Consider the following 22,757-nt stretch of genomic DNA (forward strand, 5'->3'; position numbering starts at 1 on the left):
GCCTGCTGTGTTCATCCAGCTCTACACCTTGTTATCTCTTATTATAAAAATCAGTTGGTTCTTATAAAACATAAAATCCTATAGATTCTGTGTACAGAGGTAAATAAAACATTTACTACATTTTGGCTTGCACACACTTGATTCAAACATTCAAAAAAATAATTTTCAAACTATTTGATATGATGATGAGCTCTCCTATGTTTTAATATTCTGCAGAGGGTAACAGTACGGCAAGCTGAATGATTCATTGTCCAGAACCAGTAATTCATTCTCATTGTGTGATTTTTAAAGATTTTGCTGTTTTTCATAAGCCTGTGATAGCTCTACCACTACCTGTTGGGCTGCACATGGAATTGAGTAGATGGTCTTGCATTCAAACTGAAGTGTTTGATCCTGTTGAGTGTTCTGGTTATCACTATGATAGCTGAGTACAGCTATCTAGGTACAAAACAAACCTTAAACTGCAAATTTCCAATCACATTATAAAGAAAAGATTGTGGAGTTATCGCTAAAACAAACCAGATATTTTAAGATGCTGGAAATCTGGAGAGAGAACAGAAAATGTTATAAACACCTCTGGCAGCATCTAAGAGACAGAAACAGAGTTAATAGGTCAGTGGTTGGTGGAAGATCATGATAGATTAGGCCTTAGCTTTCTCAGTGGAACTGGAATTGCTCTTCTGGCCTCAACAAAGAAAAAAATAAAGTTGTTGGAACATATCACTTTGGGCCGCTTCTTCCCCATTGAGTTGGTTTGGAAGCCAAGTTCTTTATTGCCTTTTTTTTAAAGGCTTATAAGTCGAAATTACAGTTGGATCCTACAGATTTCTTCAAGAACTGATATGCACATGTTGTAACCAATCAGTAATCCTCATTCCTTCAGGCTTGAGTGGATAACCTGGCCATCTGACCAGTTGAGCAGATTGAAATTGTGGAAGAGCAATTGTTGGCCATTATAGTGAGTGAGTGGATAAGTACCCTCATACCTGTTATTTTCTGAGTAAATAGATTACGATCACTTCTTGTATATTTGTTCTTCTTATATTTGTAAGTAATTCCACTCGTACAATAGGTGTGCCCCACACTCCATTTGGAAAGTGAACATCTAGCTACATCTTATCATCAAAACCACGATACAAAGATAGGTGCAGGGACAGGTAGTATTGAGGAGGCTGCAGAAGGATTCAGACAGGTTTGGTGAGTGGGCAAAAATGTGGCAGATGGAATACAATGTGGAAAAGTGTGAGGTCATGCACTTTGATAGGAAGAATAGAGGCATTGACTATTTTCTAAATGGGAAGAAATTTCAGAAATCTGAAGTACAAAGGGACTTGGGAGACCTAGATCAGGATTCTCTGAAAGCTAACTGGCAGGTTGAGTCAGTAGTTAGGAAGGCAAATACAATGTTGGCATTTATTTTGAGAGGACTGGAATATAAAAGCAGGAATGTACTTCTGAGGCTTTATAAGGCTCTGGTGAGACCACATTTAGAGTATTGTGAGCAATTTTGGGTCCCATACCTCAAGAAGGATGTGCTGGTCCTGGAGCAGATCCAGAGGAGGTTCATGAGAAATCCCAGGAATGAAAGGCTTAACATATAAGGAATATTTGAGGATTCTGAGTCTATACTCGGTGGACGGATGAGGGGGGATCTAATTGAAACTTACAAAATACTGATTGGTCTGGACAGAGTGGACGTTGCGAAGATGTTTCCATTAGCAGGAGAGACTAGGAGCTGAGGGCACAGCCTTATACTAAAGGGAAGACCCTTTAGAACAGAGATGAAGAGAAACTTCTTCAACCAGACAGTGGAATTCTAGTATATGGAATTCATTGGCACAGAAGGCTGTGGAGGCCAGGTCATTGAGTGAGGTTGTTGACTTGCTCACCAAGCTGGCTTGTTTTCATTTAGATGTTTCATCACCATGTTAGGTAACATCATCAGTGAGACCTCCGATGAAGCGATGTTGTTCTGCTCCACTTGGAATTTATACTGTCTGGACTGGTCATACATAATGGACTGGACAGTATAAATTCTAAATCAACAACCTCACCCACAATCCGAGCTACAAATCTTTAAGGATTTGGCAAAGGTCATTGAGTATATTTTTAAGACTGAAATGGATAGGTTCTTGATTGTTAAGGGGATCAAAGATTACGGGAGAAAGTGTGAGAATGGGATTGAGAAACTTATCAGCCATGATTGAGTGGTGGACCAGACTCGATGGGCCAAATGGCCTAATTTCTGCTCCTATGTCTTATCATCTTATAGACTTAAATCTCTAAAAGCTATTGATACAGTTAGATGAAGAGGATAGGAGGAGCCTCATATTCAGTATGAACACTAGCATAGACCAATTGAGCTAATGGACTGTTTCTGTGCTGTAAATACTTTGTATTGTAAATTCTATAGATAGTTATTACAAATGAAAAGTTAATCCTTAATTTTCCCCTAGATGGTGATGCTGAAATAATAATTGTAAACTCCTCCCCATTTAGTAACTTGCCTTGACTGAGGTTATCCAATTTTCAAAATAAATGAAGTATACTAGAAACCCATTTGTCAGAGAGAAATCTATTGACAATAGAATCATAGAATCCCTGCAGTGCAGGTAGAGGCCATTCAGCCCATCAAGTCTACACCAGACCCATCCCATCCCTAAATTTACCATGGCTAATCCACCTAGCCTGCGCATCTCTGGACAGTACAGATAATTTAGCATGGCCAATCCACCTAACCTTTGGACTGTGGGAGGAAACTGGAGCACTCAGGGGAAAGCCATGCACTCACAGGGAGAACATGCAAACTCTACCCAGATTGATAGTCAGTCAAGACCGAAATTCGACCCACATCTCCGACGCGGTGTCAACCACTCTGCCACCGTCCTGCCCCACAGTTGGGTTGCTGATCATTCAGGTTTGTACTCTCTCAGACTACCAGGACACTATTGCAAGCAACACAGGAGTAATATCTTCGAGGCCATTTCCTCATTTTCCTTATAACAAATTGATGAAAATACTCAAAATTATTGGAGATGGTGTACTTCACTGACAGTTGGATAATGAAGAGTTTGCTCTCTTGCCAATAGGGTGAATGGAGGAATGGGTGAGTGTCTGATGATCTCTGCTGCCTGTGTTTTACTGCACAACAAAACAGCAGCAGTCAAAGCAATCAAATTTGGAAAAACAAAGACAAATGTTCGGTTCACCTTTATCTCTGTAAATCTGTACACTCAGCTGGAAAGTTAAAACTTTCAACAGGAGGTATAAAAGTGAGTGAATTAATCAGAGTATTAAAACAGATTAGTCTAAAAGAATGAGCTAAATGTTTTGGTTTGGACAAGGTACTCACTAAATTCTGAAAAAGGGAATGAGACCTGTTGGATCATAGATAGGTAGATGAGACCTATTACTTGTAATTTTTGTATCATCTGTAAATTTTAGGACACGTCATGTGATTTGGAGAACGATGTGTGGGGGAAGTATCACCAATGGCAGCTGGAATCACTGTAGAATATCAGGCTGAATGAGAGCTTATTGGATCATATGTTTCAAGATGTGGTCACTTCAAAAGCAGAGGGTGTTCCAAGATAATAGGTGGATGGCCACCTAGAAAAGTAGGAAGAAACAGAAGTGCATAAGTCTTTGGGTGTATGCCACTCCTAAATTGGTACTCAACTTTGGACACCACTTGGAATGATGCTCAGGATGATGACACCTGGAAGGACTGTAGTTCAACCTATGGAACCAACGGGAAAAGGGAGGCAACAATAAACCATAGAAATACAGTTGTAATGGGAGATTTCACTATTACAGGAATAGACAGGCAGTTACGATAGGGTTACTGTCGAAAGTTTTAACTTTCCAGCTCTTTGTTTAAAAGAGTTTATGGGTTTACAGAGAAAAAAGGTGAACTAAACACCTGTCTGATTTTTTTTTTCCAAATTTAATTGCTTTGACTGCTGCTGTCTTTTTAATGCAGGCAGCAGAGATCATCAGACACCCACCTATTGCTCCATTCTCCCTATTGGCAAGACAGCAAACTCTGCCTCCCTTTCTGAAATGGCCTAGTGATACTATCGCTGGACTGCTAATCCAGAGACCCAGATAACATTCGAGGTTCGAATCCCGTCACAGCAGATGGTGGAATTTGAATTCCAAAAAGAAATCCGGAATTAAGCATCTAGTGATAAACGTGAATCCATTGCTGATTGTCAGGAGAAAAAACCCATCTGGTTCACTAATGTCCTTTAAGGAAGGAAACTGCTATCCTTACCTGGTTTGGCCTACATGTGACTCTAGACCCACAGCAATGTGGTTGACTCTCAACTGCCCTTTGGGCAACTGGAATGGGCAATAAATGCTGCCAAAATGTGATGCCCTCATCCTGTGAATGAACAAAAAAAAATTGTGAGCCTCTACCTGATGTGCTAACTCTCTGGTGCCAGGGTAAAAGACTTCACAGAGAAGGTCCAGACTATTCAGAAGGGGGCTAGTGCTGAAGATTAAAATAGGACCTCAAGAGGTAATAATCTGTGCCAAGCATGAGTGGGACAAGAATTAGAAAGATAAGGGGTGGGAGGAAATCAATGTGTCACTTGGTGTGTTGTTCAGGAGGGAAAGCTTCATATTCATTGGCACATTGGAACCAGTTCTGGAGCAGACTATTCAAAGGTTATGGGTTACACCTCAAAAGAATTGGAATTAATGTACTTGCAGCAAGGTTAGTTAGTTTGGTTGGGAAAGGATTAAACTAAATTGGGGATTTACATCAAAGTAGAAACGAGAAATAACATGGATAAAGTAGTAAAAGTTTTGGATAGTACCACAAAAGGAAGTAATATATTTCAGATAAGAATAAACTAAGAAGGATTAAGTGGAATGCAAAGTGTGGTGATTAATTTTAGTGAGATATGGAAGGACTGAGCATTTAATACTATAGAATACAAATATCCAGAAAAGGGAGGCAGGGTTACGGTATAGAGAAAACATTGAGGATTGAAAAAAAGAGGATGTCTTGAGGGAGCAAAAGCTACATTCATTTAGTTACAGTTCAGAAGCAGAAGAAAAGGGGATAATTCCACTTCTGACGGAATTCTTTTGACCTCCAAATAGCGACACAGAAGGAGAAATTACAGAGATCTAATAATGAGACTACATATGATGATTTCAGAGGATTTCAACTTTCCAAATATCATTTGGAATAATAGTAGCACAAAGGGTAAGAAGGAGGAAGAATTTAAGGAGAATTTCCTTGACGGATATTTTCAAGGTCCAACTGAGCAGGGGACATCACTGGATCTAGTGCTGTGCAATGAGATGGGTCAACTGGACCAAGTGCCTTTGGGAAAACACTCGGTTAACGGCAGTCGTTATATCATAAGTTCTGGATTAGAAATGGAGAAAACAAGGAATAATCTGAAGTAGAACATCTAAACTGGAAGAACACTGACTTTAATGAGATAAAAGGGGATCTAATCAGAGTAAAATGGAATCAGAGATTGATGGGAAAAACCTTTAATCAAACAGTGGATAAATGTTAAGGAGTAGATGTATCAGCTACAGGCTCACAAAGTTCTAGCAAGGGTGAGAAGTAAGGGATCCTAAGCCAGGGCTCATTGGATGACAAGGGAAGTAGATTATGATGATGAAGCACCAGAAAAAAGGGTAATATGGAGCACATCAGGTGAATTTTTCAAACAAGAACGAGGCCAAATACAATAGGGTGACAGGGGAAGTGAAGTGAAAAGTAATACCAGCAGAGAGAATACAAGAATAATGTTCAACATTAAAAGGAAACCAAAAAAAAACTACTGATATATAAATGGTAAATGGGATGTGATACAGGGTGGATTCTATTAGGGACAAAGAAAGTAATTATTTTTAGACGTGCAGGGCAAGGCAAAACTACTTAATGGGTACTTTGTATCTATATTTACCAAGGAAGAGGAGACTGGCAACAGATCAGTGGAACTGGAGACAGCAGAGATCACAGAGGGGTGAAAATTAATTGGAAGGACGTACTTGAAGAGATGGGTTTGCTTTGAGTGGATAAATCTGGATGGTCAGTAAAGGATTTGGGAGTGGAAAAAAACTTGCCATAATCGTCTAATGTTCCCTTGATAGGAGGGGAGGTGCCAAAGGATTGACCAGTGGTATGAGGAAAATAACCTTGCACAGACACCAGGAGAGAATGGGGAGTGGGACTGATCGGGTTGCTCTACAGAGTGTTAAGGGTTTGTTGTGTTGTAATGACACTATGATTCTAATAAAGTACATGTGACTCTGCAAACATACTGTCAAAGAGCACCCTTGCAACACCAACAAAAATAGTGAACAATATAACACTCGACCAATATGTTAATGAAAATGCTGAACATAGAACACCCCAGTAAAATGTTAACTAAAGCAACAATTGATATTTCACTCTAAATAAAACATTACCAAAAAAATTGAGTGCTGTAGCAACTTAGCTGCGTATCAACAAACATTAGCGTAATATCTCATTTCAGGAACACAGTTACCAGTAAAGCAAATAACAAATGACCAAAATTACCTTTCTTTATCAAACCAGTGAACAATATAACAGTTACAGAATCATTGAATGAATGTGGTTATGTGAAGTCAAAACAGATTAGATGACAATTCACAAATTACTAGAAGAAGAGACGGACTCATTCCACTCTTAAGTATTTAACGATTGCATTTATTATCAGCAGTAAAACAGTGACTGATATTACTGACAGTAGTAGAAAAATGTGCTTGTGTTTCCATTAGTATTGATTCACTCTGTAAAGTGCTTTTGCAATGTGAGTACCACTCATAACAGCTACAGTTGTGAGGTAACAATAATTTGCAATAGTTATTCATTCACCAATGAGTTATATCTGTAGATATAACCTTTACAATACAGGTTTCATGTTAATTTCATTCTAATTTCATCTTTTCAGCTAACGATAATTGTTAAATGTGAAGATTTATAAATTAGAGTTACAAATTAGGCTTCAATGAATCACAATCTATACTGGCCTGCATTAATTACTATTGTGAAGGACTGTTTGTGCAGTTATCCTATGAGTTTCTTCTGTTTTCACCATGACCTGTGCACCAAACAAGCCCAGCCTGATTAGTCATCTCAGAGTCTGAGCAACTTTTGGTTCCTGGTGAAGTCAGTCAGTGCTGGTTTTATATTAGATTGGCTGTACTGGAGGAAAATTCCCTTGGCCTCCTCTCTGCATTGCCTGATGATATCACATAAACACTTGGCACCCCTCTGTTCAGGGAGCTGGCAGCTATATGGGGGCAGAATTTGAAGATTAAACTGTAGACCAGGAGTGAGAGGAGAATAATGTATCCAGCTAATGTAATGGCAACACCTGCAATTAACATGTCACTCCAGGATCTACCCGAAGGATAAGGATCAGAATTTGCTAGGATTATCAATGCATGGCCACAGACTAGTATTATTACTCCAGCAACTAAAATAATCAAATAATCAATTAAGCCTCCACTCCTTAACTTGTCAATCTGTGATCGGTTCCTCATGCAATTCATGTCCTGGATAGCAGAGCTCATCAGTTGTTTTAAAAGGATGCAGAGAGCCAAAAGACACAGGACAGTCCCTACTCCCAGCCTCCATTCACTCGATTTACTAGTAGCCGTAGATAATAGAACAATTCCTCCCAACCCAGTTCCTAGGATCAGGATCACAGCCACAGAATAGCACAGGATTGATCGTTTAAGATCTTGGAACCACCATAATTCCACCTGATCCTCCAGGATACTCTGCTGGATCCGGGAACGACTTGCTGGGAAATTGCCAGACATGATCTCAGAAAGTTCAGGCATTTGGTAGAATTGTCCCACAAATAGCCATAAGAAAAAGAAAGGAAGTCAAGCTTCAACAATGTAAAACATTAAATGTGCAAAACATACATCTCAAGGAGTCCTGTAAAAAGATTAATCCTATAACAGAAACCTTCAATGTTGTTTAGATGCACACAGTTAAGTCACGTAAGCATGAGACAGGCTTTTTAAATCTTAGATGTAGGACGGCAGAAATGGCAGGAATTTCATACTTTACACTCAGGTAAGGTCTTCAATTTGCTGTAGACATCCTAAATCCCAATCATATCATGGAAGGATTTCAGCGTAATCTTTCACATTCAGGGTCCTCAAGCATTCCTCAGGACCTCGGAATAAAACAGTCCTGGACACATGGTTCAAATATTATTTAAAAACAGTCGTGGATGCTGGAGATCTGAAACTATTATTTTGTTAGTTTGAGAGGCAAAGGTGCTTGATATTGCAAAGCTTCAGGAACTCACTGTTGAGTAACATAAACCGTTATCCTCTAAGGTCAGCCAGTGGCACATAACACGTTTCCTTGTATGTTTATCTCTGCTTTGCTTCTTTCAATACTGCCGTTGTTTGCTTCCCGTCTCTCAGATTGCAGTTCAGGAAAGCTCTCGTGATTTTCTGAGTCTGAAAGTTTTCCAGGAGAAACACTGTGGATGAAATGAAACTCCCAGGTTATTGATTGAAGCTGCTTGGTGTACCCTCTGTAGTTTGCCCCTAGGGTCAAATCTATCGCAGACTTAATATTTTGTCGATCACAAAATAACTGGATGGAGGTGGAGTCTGAATTTCAAGTTGGATGCATGTCTCAGTATAGGGTTAATATCTCATGTGGAGTTAACTATCAAACAGCCAGTTCAGTACAGCCCTGGTGTGCAGCAAAGGAACGGTTTCACTCAGGGATATAATTCATACGTATCCGGCACAAATAGATTTAAATGTACTCACTCCACTTCCACGGTGTATTTGAGGTTCATCACCAGAATCAATTGACTGTGCAAAGTCTCTTTGTTCTTGAGGCGCAGATCTTCGTTCTGCTGTAATCAAGGTACAGTTTGGATGGATATGCTTCCTGTTTTACAGTGCCCTGATCATTTGCAGCCTCTCACAGGTATAAAGGTGTTTAATTTCCAGCTTTCCTATCAGATCAGTTACTCCGGTCACGCAGCAGGTAACTCATCCCCGTAAGCCTTCATTCTGGGGAGTGGCCGGCTGGTAAACGATCACCATCTGGAGTAAATCCTTCTCACCCACGGTGGTTTTATATGCCCCCACAGGACCTTGTGCACGCTGCCTGTTCGTGCTGTTGACTTGCTTCAGGTAACCCTGCAGTCAACAGGTCCTGACTCCGCCCACCTCTAGTCCCTAGGAGTAAAAGAGCTTTCGGTATGTGTTATTTTTACACCGCCGTGTTCACAAAATCCAACCAGGTCTCTTCCTACAGCTCCCTGCTTGTGCAGGTGATCTCCACTGAATAACTGCTCTTTCTGAAACTTCCTGGTCGAATGCGTCCCCTCACTTTCACCTTTCACCATCAACCTTTCACCTGGAATCTCGATTTAAAATGGAACCACAGAAAGCTTGTCCAACGATATAATCTACTATTGCTTAAAATCCCGGAACCACAAGGATATATACCCAAATATAAATATGTTGGATTTCCAACAGTAACTAGTTATATAATTTTTTTATTGAATCTCAGGTGGAGTACTGCAAACTATCTTAAACAATTGTTTTTTTTCTTGTAAGAAAAATAGTGGACAATATATCACATAACAATCTAACGTTGCTTCTCAAATTAAACAAAACGTACACTATGTTGGCCATGTCCCTGATCAGATCACACACACACACTTTCTTTGTTTTCTTACTGCTATGAGTTTCACTTGGTTTTCACATTATACTTTACCTCTGATTACTGGCCTGTGAATATCATCTTTGTGCAGCAAACAGACCCTTTCTGAAGTAACTGTGCAGCTGGAGATGGTGGTGGCAGTTACAACAAAGAATAAGATCAGTCGAATTAGATTGTCAACTCGTACCAATTCTCCATGGTTCTGTTATATAATAAATAATGGAATCCTTTGGGTATCACTGTTGTGTTAAACAAAATACTAGACCATGTGATCTTATGGTTGAGTGCTGTTCTTGATGTAATATTACTAATATATGTCAGCTGTATCATTGGAGATTTCCTTACAGGAACATGGCACATTTGTAACTTATCCATTTATTGCCCCAGTAGTCATAAGATCGTGGGTCGATGGATAATCGGCCAATTGAACCAGTGAAGAATGCCATTGGCCGCTGTGCCTAGGTAAGCCTTTTTGAGAGAGTTATCCAATTAGTTCCTGCTTTTTCCCCATATCCTTGCAAATTTTGCCACTTTAAGTATTTATTTGCCTTTCAAAAGTTATTGTTGAATCTGATTCCAGTGCACTTCCCAACAGTGCATTTCACATCAAAGAAACCAATCTTTTATTTTAAAATATATCTGTCCAGACATGCCATGACATACTTCTAGAGCAGGTGGGACTCAAACCTGGTCCTCCTGGCTCAGAAGTAGGGACATTACCACTACACCACTAGGACCTTCAAATCAATCTTTTATCCATTATCCACAAATCCATGTCACCTACTTATTCTGTATCTATGCTATCAAAGCTCCCTTTAACATTGTTACAATCCCTGTGGGAAGCCCTAAGCTAAAATAATTAATAACCTCCCCTGCAATTTGCAACAAGTTTTCACCCTGTGTAACTTGAATGTTAAACACAAATCAAAGTCAAACTAAATGTGAATTAAGGGAAAATTATATTTCAAATAAAAGGTAAACTTAATTTTATTTAGTCAATAGAGCACAGATAGACGTTACAAAATCACAAGTGCCTGCATCACTCCCTGCACAAATGTGACATGACGTTTAATCTCACAATCATTCTATCTCAATCGATTCAGCCTTCAAACCTCTTCAGTCCCTGGCTACATTTAGCACCTATAAGGTACAGGTTTACTGACATTATCTCATGTTCTCTTGGATCACACCAGTCTTGATAGCCTAACTCTCTGGAGTTCCATTTCAAATAACCAACAACAATACCCAGTTCATGATCTGATACTCTGATAGAAACTCTCATCTTATTTTCATGCCTAAGCTTTATACATCTCAATTTAGAATTCAATCCGTTTTAGTTCACCTATATATCAGCTTCTGCAAGAGCATCTGGAATTCTATTGTTAATCTTTTAGCCAAACAGAAATCCAAGCTTGTTTCTGAGCTTGCTGGCTTCTCTAAAATTATATGTCCTCCAATCTGTCTCTGTCTATTTTTCTTTTTGTGTCCGCATCACTGATTGCCTTCACCCTCAATCTCTCCTGCTAATAGCTCTCCTCTGTGTATAACCATATAGCTTTCTTAACCTCCTATTTGTTTATACCATTTTCAGATCAAAAATTGCCAAGTCATATGAACTAGTATTTCTTATTATCCAAGAAAATTACAATTGATTCCTTTACAACTGATGCAAAATCTTAAAAACCCTTTCCAAACATTCTTGAAAACAGCTGCCAATTCCTCAAACATTTTAAAGAAATGGCAAATTTTTTTAACTGTTCTACTTCCACATTATATATGTTGCCACAACTGTCTCAGCTGTATAAAGAACAGTCATAGCTTCTGTCGTCTCTCCACGTAACAGAATTCTTGTAACTCTTGTGACATTCTAGAAAACCTTCTCTGCACCCTTTCTAATGCCCTGACATCTCTAAGGTACAGTGTCCTAAAATGGCCACAATGCTCCCAACTGGTGATTTGGAGTGATTCAGCATAACTTTCTTGCTCATAAAGACAAAAATCTTGTATGATTTTTAACAACCTTCTCAACTTCAAAGATTTCTGAAGTCCATCCCCCACTCCTCCTCAAATTTCTCTGCTCTATTCCCCTTTAAAATTATGCCATTCAGAATGTGTTGCCTCTCCTGAAGATCATTGACCAGAAGATTAGGATGTGATTGTGTTGTGTTGTGTTTATCAATCAATATCAGCAGCAGTAAACTCTGTGCACTTATATGGTAATGGAAGACCTAGAAATAATGTCAAACATTTTGAACACTTTAGCAGAATCTCAATGAACACGACCAATAGTTGTAAAGTAGTAACTTGTTCTTCGTTGAAATTTCCTTCAAACAACCTCCACTTGATTATGTGACCAACGGTTTTGTCTATAAGATTCAGATTTATCTGCCTTACCTATTCTTCATGTTCACTTAAGAACTAGCTGTAGTTTCAATGCTCTTTGTTGAATCCTTTCCAATGCATCTGCTGCCTTGATCAACCCCAACCTCCCTCCACAATGTGGAATAGTTATGTTTACCAATTATGGTGATATGTTATTGCTGATGGCAATCTGAAGTGTGCAACAACTATGTCATTCTGCATTCTTTGTGAAAATCTTCCAAAAGCTTCTTAAAACAGCAATGGGTGTATTGTTCTAAGTAATGTAGTGTACAATTGATGTGCATAATAAAACTTTTGTGTTGTTCTGAGATGCGTAGAACTAGGCAGCTGCAAAGCAATTTACACCAAAGAAAATTTGTTCATATAACATTCCTGATGTTGCCTTAACTATCAAATTATACCCGTGTGTCTCCGATTTTTTTGGGGCACAGGCATTTAAACAACTATAACTGAAGTTAACAAGAAAGACATTGTCAGAAATATATGTCATTTACATTTATTTTGAAATAGGCCTAAAGCTACTGCCAGGACAATTGATGTAATTACCATTTTTGTAAGTTCAGATATGTAAGTGGGAAGTTTTGTGTTAGTTGTGTGGTACACAATTTTGAAGAAGGGAAAGAGCCAAAGATGTGCAGGTTGGGGGTATTGGCCATGATAAATTGCCCATAGTGTCCAGGGATGTGCAGGCTAATTGGATTAGCCATGGAAAATGCTGAGTTACAGGGATAAGGTAGGGAGCGTGAGTCTGGATGGGATGCTTTTCAGAAGGTCAGTGTGGACTCAATGGTCTGAATGGCCTGCTTCCATTCTGTAGGGATTGTATGATTCTATGATTCTAAGAATATGGAGAAAAGACGGGGATGCATATAAACTGAGGAACCTACATCGTGTCATGGATTTACAATAGCAAAATCTTTTAGGAAAATCAGAAATACTTTCACTAACATCTGTTTTATAATAAACAAATAGTCTGAATCTTCATTGCTGATTGAATGCTACAGTCTGACCAAAGGTAATTGCCGTAATTCATTCCCATGCAATCAGTCTAGAAAATTGCAATTCCCATTGAGTTGAACTTTAATGAGGATGTGATGGATATACATTTACTGAGAAAAGGAGCAACAGAACTATCACAAAAATTCTGCATGCATAGGTTGCTATTTAGCAAGATTTCCATACCCTAATAGTAATGGTAGACAACACACAACAAACCAGGTCCAAAGTCATTGTTGTTTAGTTAGAAGATACACTTGATATCACTGACTGTTATTGTTTCAGGCTGTAAGTAAGGCACTGACTAAGGTCAATATGGCTGCCAGCTTTCCCAATTCAATATATGAGCCTTTATTCCAAGACTTTTGGTGTCATCAGAGCTCTTTGAACACAGGACTAAAAACGGCATTGGTTCCGTGGGGAGCATGCTAATGATCTGATTATATTTATATGTTGAAATCTCTGTGCTCCAAAAGATCAGAGGAGGGCAAGTGTAATTAGCTAGTTCAGGCAATATTAAAAACAGTAAAAGATAGCTCCCCATCTTGATGAAAGGCTATTTTTACATGAATTGTTCAAAAAAACGAGCTGCTTGGTGACCCTCACAAACCAACAAGAGCCGAATTTTGTCATGTTGAACACTCTTAATTAGCCAGACAGATACTCAGATTAAAATTGCCATGGTGGGGGTGGAGATGGAGGTTGATTGTGGGCCTCTTACAATGGGAATCCTGCAGCAGCTATAAAAGAGATGTGCTGTCTGTGGCTAAGGGAAGTTATCTTAGAACCTGAGTACGGAATGTCGTTCTAAACCTACTGAATTAACCACATCAACAGAAGCAAACCACAATAACAAAAAATACAACAACATTTGCAGTCATAAACACTGTAATCTACTGAAAACTGTAAGTGGACAACTTAAACCTTGTTGATCTGCAGTAAATGTAAATTTGGCTATGTGCACTGAAAACAGAATGAAACAATAAAATGAGTCAACTTTTTTCAAATTACATACTTCAGCTGAAGCCAGTGCATGACATTTATTAGTTCCTCCTTGTAACATAGCAACCTACAGCCACAACGACGCTACCCGAAGGTTGCAGGAACAGCAACTCATATTCCGCTTGGGAACCCTGCAGCCCAATGGTATCAATGTGGACTTCACAAGCTTCAAAATCTCCCCTCCCCCTACCACATCCCAAAACCAGCCCAGCTCGTCCCCGCCTCCCTAGCCTGTCCTTCCTCCCACCTATCCCCTCCTCCCACCTCAAGCCCCACCCCCATCTCCTACCTACCAGCCTCATCCTGCCCCCTTGACCTGTCTGTCCTCCCTGGACTGACCTATCTCCTCCCTAACTCCCCACCTACACTCACCTTTACTGGTTCCAACCCCGCCTCTTTGACCTGTTTGTCTCGTCTCCACCTATCTTCTCCTCTATCCATCTTCTATCCACCTCCCCCTCTCTCCCTATTTATTTCAGAACCCCCTTCCCCTCCCCCATTTCTGAAGAAGGGTCTAGGCCCGAAACGTCAGCCTTCCGGCTCCTCTGATGCTGCTTGGCCTGCTGTGTTCATCCAGCTCTACACCTTGTTATCTCCGATTCTCCAGCATCTGCAGTTCCTATTATCTCCTCAACCTACAGCAATACTCAGTTTGACAGCACAACCAAGTTAGATTAATAATTAAATAGAATCAAGTCTGATTAGTACTTGAAGGCAAGCATGTCAATTTGATAATTAAATTTTAGCCCAAATTGATGGTAATAACAATGAAAAATAATCACTGCCTAAGCACAAGGCAACCCCCACAATTTAACAAGGTGAATGAGGCTTCAATCCTGCTTAATTCTAGACTGAGTACAGCAAGTGATGAACTACTAAAAATTCTTTGTCTTTCCACTTCTCTCACCTCCTGTGAGATGCTCCATCAAACACACCTGCTCAACTAAGCTTTCGGTCACCTGTCTTTACACAAGTTATGTGGCACAGTGTCAAATTTTGTTGCGAGAACATTCATGCAAAGTGCCTTAGGATGTTTTATCAGATTACATAGAAGTTGCCAATGCTCATACAGTACAGAAACAGACTTTTGTATGGGTGCTTATACCCTACATGAGCTCCTGGCCGACAATCTTCATGTAACTCTATATCTTTCAGAAATCTACTGCCGGGAAGCTGGTAGTTGATTAGCATTAATGGACAGCCCTGAGAGAGATCAGAGGTCAAACTGCCAAATTACTGGCCAGATAAAGAAGAAACACATGACGTGGGGTAAATTGTGAAAAGTTGGTCAGCGAAGCAATGGATTCTCTGAGGTTTAAGATTCAACAAGTTGGATTCAGTGAAAATATGAACCAATAAATGTTAAGAGATACAGCTTGATTGCTATTTTTAATGTTATGAGAAACATTATGGAAAGTTAAAATTCAAGATTTATTACTGTCAAGGAACATGAAACATTATACATTTAACTTTTTTTTTTGTTTCATGTCTTTTAAACTTTTAAACAAAACACATTGATGAAGGCAGAGCAGTGGATGTGGTATATATGGATTTTAGCAAGGCATTTGATAAGGTTCCCCAAGGTAGGCTCATTCAGAAAGTAAGGAGACATGGGATTCAGGGAAATTTGCCTGTCTGGATACAAAATTGGCTGTCCAATAGAAGACAGAGGATGGTAGTAGATAGAAAGTATTCAGCCTGGAGCTCGGTGACCAGTGGTGTTCCACGACCTCTGCTCTTTGTGATCTTTATAAAAGACTTGGATGAGGAAGTGGAAGGATGGGTTAGTAAGTTTGCCGATGACACGAAGGTTGGTGGAGTTGTGGATAGGGTGGAGGGCTGTTGTAGGTTGCAACAGGACAGTGACAGGATGCAGAACTGGGCAAAGAAGTGGCAGATGGAATTCAACCCAGAAAAGTGTGAGGTGATTCATTTTGGGAGGTCAAATTTGAATTCAGAATACAGTGTTAATGGCAGGGTTCTTGGCAGTGTGGAAGAACAGAGGGATCTTGGGGTCCACATCCATAGATCCCTCAAAGTTGCTACCCAAATTGATAGGGTTGTAAAGAAGGCGTATGGTGTGTTGGCCTTCATTGGCAGGGGAATTAAGTTTAAGAGCCGCGAGGTTATGCTGCAGCTCTATAAAACTCTGGTTAGACCACACTTGGAATATTGTGCTCACTTCTGGTCGCCTCATTATAGGGAGGATCTGGAAGCTTTAGAGAGGGTGCAGAGGAGATTTACCAAGATGCTGCCTGGACTGGAGGGCAGGTCTTATGAGGAAAGGTTGAGGGAGCTAGGGCTTTCCTCATTGGAGCAAAGAAGGATGAGAGGTGACTTGATAGAGGTGTACAAGATGATGAGAGGCATAGATAGAGTGGATAGTCAGAGACTTTTTTACCCAGGGTGGAAATGACTGTTATGAGGGGGCATAATTTTAAGGTGATTGGAGGCACGTATAGGGGAGATGTCAGAGGTAGGTTCTTTACACAGAGAGTGGTGGGTGTGTGGAATGCGCTGCCGGCAGTAGTCATAGAGTCAGATACTTTAGGGACTTTTAAGCAACTCTTGGATAGGCACATGAAGGATAGTAAAATGTAGGGTATGCAGGATAGTTTGATCTTAGTAGGATAATAGGTCAGCACAACATCGTGGGCCAAAGGGTCTGTACTGTGCTGTACTGTTCTATGTTCTATGTTCTATGTTCTAAATTTTTCACCAAAAGTTTAATCAGTTCCACCTTTCAGAAGTTTGAAGGAATGAATCTAATTGTAAAGGTGAGATTACAGCATCCAGCTCATATAATATGAGTCTTTATTGTTATCGTACTTGCTAAATCCTATTGTGCAACTAACTATCGGTAGTAAAGGTAAACTAAAGATCATTGGGGATATGGAATCTAGCTAAGGGAGGATTCAGTGATTCTGAATCCAGAAGAAGAGACCCAAAATTTGCAATAATGTAAAGAAGGGTTGGCTGTAAATGTCTTTATAATTTTATTTAGGAAAGCCCCGAGAGGCTTATTATATTTAGTTTGAGTTCATTAGAATTGAAATGTGAACAAATAATTGACGGTCACAATTATGCAATGTAAGTATCATTCAGCTACTTTATACACTCTATAACAATACTTCTGCTTCCATTTTGCTTATTCATACCTCAATCATGTATAAAATTTATGCCTGTCTTTGTTGTTTTATGACTATTTCTGTTCTTACTTTATTCTCTCTATTTTGTGGCCACTGTGTCATAAATGTGATTCATTTGTTATCTGACTAATGTGTTTATTCTCTCAAACCACTCCACCCACTCCAAGTACCAACTCCCTTGGCTAAGCAAGCTACTTTGGTTTTCACTTTTCTCCCATATATTGATGTTTGCATCAACGTGTGTTTTACATCAACAATTGATATTTCAAGTTTAGTATTCAATATGTTTAGTAGAAGAAAACCAATATCACTTCCCCTACTCTCCTCTCACCCCTCATGGAGGCTATTGCTCTGCAGGACTTTAACGCTGTTGCATGTTACAAGTGAGAGTTCCTGATCCTCACTGGGAGAGTGAACATTGTCTTGGTGAGCTGTGAAGGGAACTAAGTACCAGTACAAACTGAAGAAGAAATAGAGCTTAAGAAGGGCATGAGCTGAAAAAGAATAGATATGTGGAAGAGCATTCTCTACTGCTGAAACCCTCAAGGTGTTTGTCCACTCTCAATTGGGCTATTACAAAGCTGGTCTCTCAAAAATTTTCTTTCATCCCTACAATTGAAGTCATTCAAACTTTATTTCTGTGTCTTAACTCACACCATTCACCAATCACCAGCCTCATTGGCCTGCATTGGCACCCAGTCAAGCAACACTTTCATTTTAAAAACCTCATTTTTGTTTTCAAATCCAACCATAGCCTTGGTTCTCTCTATCTCTGTCATCTCCTCCAGGCCACAACTTTCTAAGAAGCATGCACTTATTTAATGCTGGCCACTTAAGTATCTCCAATTTCAATTGCTCCCCCATTGATGGCCATGTCTTCTGTTGCTGCAATCTGTGGATTCTCTCCACTTCTCTACTTTATTTTCCTCCTTTAAAACACTCCTTACAACTTATATTTTTGGAAAAGATTTTGGTTTTCTAACCTAATACCCCTTATGTGACCTAATGTTATATTTTGGTTGATAATGCTCCTGTAAAACATCATGGGGCATGTTATTACTGTAAAGGGGTGCTATATAAAGTGCTGCTGTCGTTGTTGAAAAGTAGCAATGTGAAGGTGAGGCAGAGAATGGTGCCTTTGCAAACCAGGGGCATGGAATGAGTGCCTCCATATTACCCTGGCAATTCATGAAAATTGTCATGATGACAGATCAGAACCCCAAAATACTTAGTGATGAACTGTTAGTTGTGATGCATTTTTTTTAAAGACGACTTAGAGCCAAAAGATGACTGCAGATACAAATTCAGTGGCTATCTGGGGAGGACCTTGGAATATCCTGACTGAAGGAACCAAGAGAGCTTAAAATTGCAATCCTTCAATAGGAGAAGGGCAAGCCAAAACAAACTGGACTGTGATCTTTTGTGGTACAGAGATAATGAGGGCCTGACTACCACCTCTCAACTGAAAACTGTCTTCTGCTGAATATGTACAAAACCGCATAACGTGTTTGTGTTTTCCCATTTCAAGAAAACACAAGAACAGAGATTAAAGGCCTATTTCAACCCTGGTCTCTGTGTATTAGTGTATGCTGTGAATGTCATAGGGACAGCTTTTAAATACCCTTGTTACAGGTAAAAAGGAAAATAAATTAACACCCAAGTGCCAGTACGATTGCAGTCAAAGGGAGAAAGGACAATGTCTATTCTGGAAAATCAACCTGTTCAAAATCAACTTCTCACCAATGAACCTTTTGTTTACCAATGTACATGCAACCAATACTGTCCAACACAATGGCCACAATGCCCCATCATCTACTGTTCATGGAACTCAGACATTGATCCATAAATCTTTTTTATCTTTTATCTTTTTTTTGATTCACTTCTTATTTTTAATCTGTGTGTGTTTTACATACTAGAGGGCATGCAGAGGAGATTCGCCTGGGATGGAGCAGTTTAGCTACGAAGAGAGGCTGGATAAGCTTGTGTCATTTTATTTAGAGCAGAGAAGGCTGAGAGAGGACCTTTATTGAGATCATTAGTTTATGAGGGGCAAGGACAGGATGGATAGAAAACAGCTGTTCCCCTTAATTGAAGGGTCAATAACAAGGGGGCATAACTTTAAGGTGAAAGGCAGGAGGTTTAGAGAGAATTTGAGGTAAACTTTTGTGGGAATTTGGAATGCACTACCTTGGAGAATAGTTGATGTGGTAAATTTCATAACCTTTAAAAGTACTTGGATGAGCATTTGAAATGTCATAACAGTCAAGGCTATGGGCCAAGTGCTGGAAAGTGGGATTAGCGTAGATTTAAAGTAGTTTTTGTCAGTGCATACTCAATGGACTGAAAGGTCTCTTCTGTACTGTATGGTTCTATGTTTTCTAAATTCCTACATTTTGTATCTTTAAGCTGAGCGAAAAGCCTTCCTTTGAAATAAGGCATATTAAACCAGCAAACTCTGTTATTTTCAATAAACAAGGCGAACAGGGAAAATAGAACATTACATTTACTATGCAGCTTGTTCTTTGCAAAGCAAAGAAGCAGCCATAATGACTCTTTAGGCATAGACCCATCTTTAAGGTATTCTGCAGTGAGCTGGGACAAGCTTTTTAAGATGTAATCAGCATATCTGTTACTGCCTGGTAAAGTCATTGTTCACTTGGTGTATGAAAAAAGAGAGAAAACCTTTCCGTCACTTGCCTTTCTGTTCAGGTTGAAGTTTTGCCCCATTGAGCCATTAATCAAAGGCATCTGATAATGGATCAATGACTAAAGTGGGCAACAGAGATTTTCATTCATTTTATTTGTCTGAAATGCCTCTCCCTTTCAGGGGGAACATGAGGCACCTAAATGTCTCTCTTACCCACTGAGTGATTAGAAAATGATTATATCTAGCACTTAAATATTGCACCATTTCATCAGTTGTAAAATAAATATTTTTCCTTTTAGTTTACTAATTAACAGCCCAAATGACTATGCTTTTTTTTTGAAGCACAATGCCAAATTCATCAAGGAAACAATTATAATTTATTGTTAAATTCCACTTCACCTCTACATAAAGGTAGAATATTAAAATTATGCATGTTATGCATGTTGCCTTGGTTATTTTAAAATTATTACTTCCTCTCATAAAGTTCCTATTAAGAAATCAGAGTTCAGCTCCAACACTAAACATTGTAATCTATAAATCATGCATATAGAGTACATCTAAAACAATAAATCACTTCCATTTAGTAAATGGTCTATAATGATATCAGATTTTCTTTAGATTTCTGATCAACGATAGTTGATTCATGTCATAGGAGTATCCTCCATAAGGATTCAAGATACAGTTAAATTTGTTAAAGCCCAATATCTCAGCTTATCCATTGCTGTAGAAAAAGACAATGGCTGTTTTAAGTAAGTTCATGTGATCATGACTGTGAAAAGAGAGAAATGTATCCGAGGCTTTCAGTGATGGTACTATGTGATTAACATTATTCAGACGTCAGTACCAAATTCAAGGCCCAGTACTTAATGGAAATAACTGAAATATCCTAACCATTTAAACAGCAACTGTTGTATTAGATTCATTTTCATTATTGTAATTTATCATTGCAGCCATAAGCTCAAAGTTGATTAATCTACTGCAATGAAATTATATTTGGGAAACTGCACAGTATCTGTGTGTGTATATCCTACATATATATCTCAGAATACAACAGGACCTCGATCAGATGGGCTGATGGGCTGAGGATTGGCAGATGGAGTTTAATTAAGATAAATGTGAGGTTTTGCATTTGGGTTGGGCAAATCAGGCAGGACTTATACACTTAATCTTAAGGTGCTGGAGAGTGTTGCTGAACAAAGAGACCTTGGGGTGCAGGTTCATAGTTCTTTGAAGGTGGAGTCACAGGTAGACAGGATAGTGAAGAAAGCATCTTGTACGCTTGTCTTTGTTGGTCAGTCCGTTGAGTATAGGAGTTGGGATGTCACATTGCAACTGTATAGGAAATTGGTTAGGCCACTTCTGGAATACTGCATTCCGTTCTGGTCTCCCTGTCATAGGAAGGATGTTGTTAAAATGGAAAAGATGCAGAAAAGATTTACAAGGTTGTTGCCAGGGTTGGAGGGTTCGGGCTATAGGGAGAGGCTGAATAGGTTAGGGCTATTTTCCCTGGAGCGGCAGAGGCTGAGGGGCTGACCTTATAGAGGTTTATAAAATCATGAGGGACATAGATAGGGTGAACAGCCAAGGTCTTTTCCCCAGGGTAAGGGAGTCCAAAACTAGAGGACATAGGTTTAAGGTGACAGGGGAAAGATATAAAAGTGACTTAATGGACATCTTTTTCAGGCAGAGGATGGTGTGTTTATGGAATGAGCTGCCAGAGGAAGTGGTGGAGGCTGGTACAATTATAACATTTAAAAGGTATCTGGGTGGGTATATGAATAGAAAGGGTTTAGAGGGATATGGGCCAAATGTTGGCAAATGGGACTAAATTAATTTAGGATATTTGGTTGGCATGGACAAGTTGGCTGAAGGGTCTATTTCCATACAGAACTATGAATTTGTGTATCTGCTGCCCAGCCCTACCTCTTCTATCCTTTGCACTGCCTTTGTGCTGTCAAGCAGCTTTTTCAACAGTCAGTGTGGTTATGTTAAACATAGAAACGTGACAGGAATGAGTTTTGTTTAAACCTTCTGCAATACTGCAAATAGGGGAAGGCAAATTGTTGTTAAAATCTAAAATAAATCATAGATTTGTTGAGTTGTGCAGATCTGCCACTCAGTGTGAACTATAACATTATAAAGATTGTCCACTAATGCATACATTACTTATACTATATTGAAAGCTCATTAAATACGGAATAAAAGCCCCCAAATGCCAGCAAACTCACAAGATAAGCTAACATCCATCAGTATGCATTATACGGAACAAGCACATGATGTTTCGTTGATTGCATTTACATTTTGGTGGGACCACAAGTTTAAAACATATTGTATACAGTTTAGGCTGGTCTCTAAAATCGTTCTGCATTCACGTATAAACATTTCAAAAGTTGAATAAAATCAGTCGTATTCATATCATTGATGGAAGTTTACCTTTGGAATCATTTAGTGCCCAAAGTTTAATTAAAAGAATATATTCTTAAATAAAACATGAAACCTATTCAAAACACTGGTATATCAATAATTATTGAAATAAATGTTTCTGGCTCAAAACTAAATTACCTATTAGTGCATGCATTTTGATTCAGCTACACCTCAAGGAAAATATGTTCTCTAAATATTCCACAATAAGCTCAGAAACTATGTATTACTGTAAACACATCTTATGCGGCTAAGTATTGGAGGTCAATCTACACTTAGTTTGGATTACTGTAAACACAAGAATTAGCTCACTTTAAACACTTCTTTGCGTAGCTCTGTCCATCCATGTGAAGAATCGTAGTACGTATTTATCCATATGCCTATGATCTGCTTTGCACAAGCCAATACAACTCTTTTTTTTTAGATATTCAAACGTATGCAAAGTAAA

At 39.1% G+C, this 22,757-nt stretch overlaps 1 protein-coding gene across 1 annotated transcript; it reads right to left on the reverse strand.

Moving 5' to 3' along the window:
* Positions 1-6,685: 6,685 nt before the first annotated feature.
* LOC109917674 (transmembrane protein 125-like) lies at positions 6,686-9,370 on the reverse strand. The gene is made up of 2 exons (XM_020517531.2): positions 8,806-9,370; positions 6,686-8,507 (listed from the first exon to the last, which is right to left on the reverse strand). Exon 2 carries the CDS (start codon positions 7,846-7,848, stop codon positions 7,186-7,188), a length of 663 nt encoding a protein of 220 aa, XP_020373120.1. The 5' UTR covers positions 7,849-8,507; positions 8,806-9,370; the 3' UTR covers positions 6,686-7,185.
* Between the last annotated feature and the right edge of the window lie 13,387 nt (positions 9,371-22,757).

The sequence above is a fragment of the Rhincodon typus genome, chromosome 10 (genome assembly GCF_021869965.1).
Source record: "Rhincodon typus isolate 14 chromosome 10, sRhiTyp1.1, whole genome shotgun sequence".
NCBI lineage: Eukaryota > Metazoa > Chordata > Chondrichthyes > Orectolobiformes > Rhincodontidae > Rhincodon > Rhincodon typus.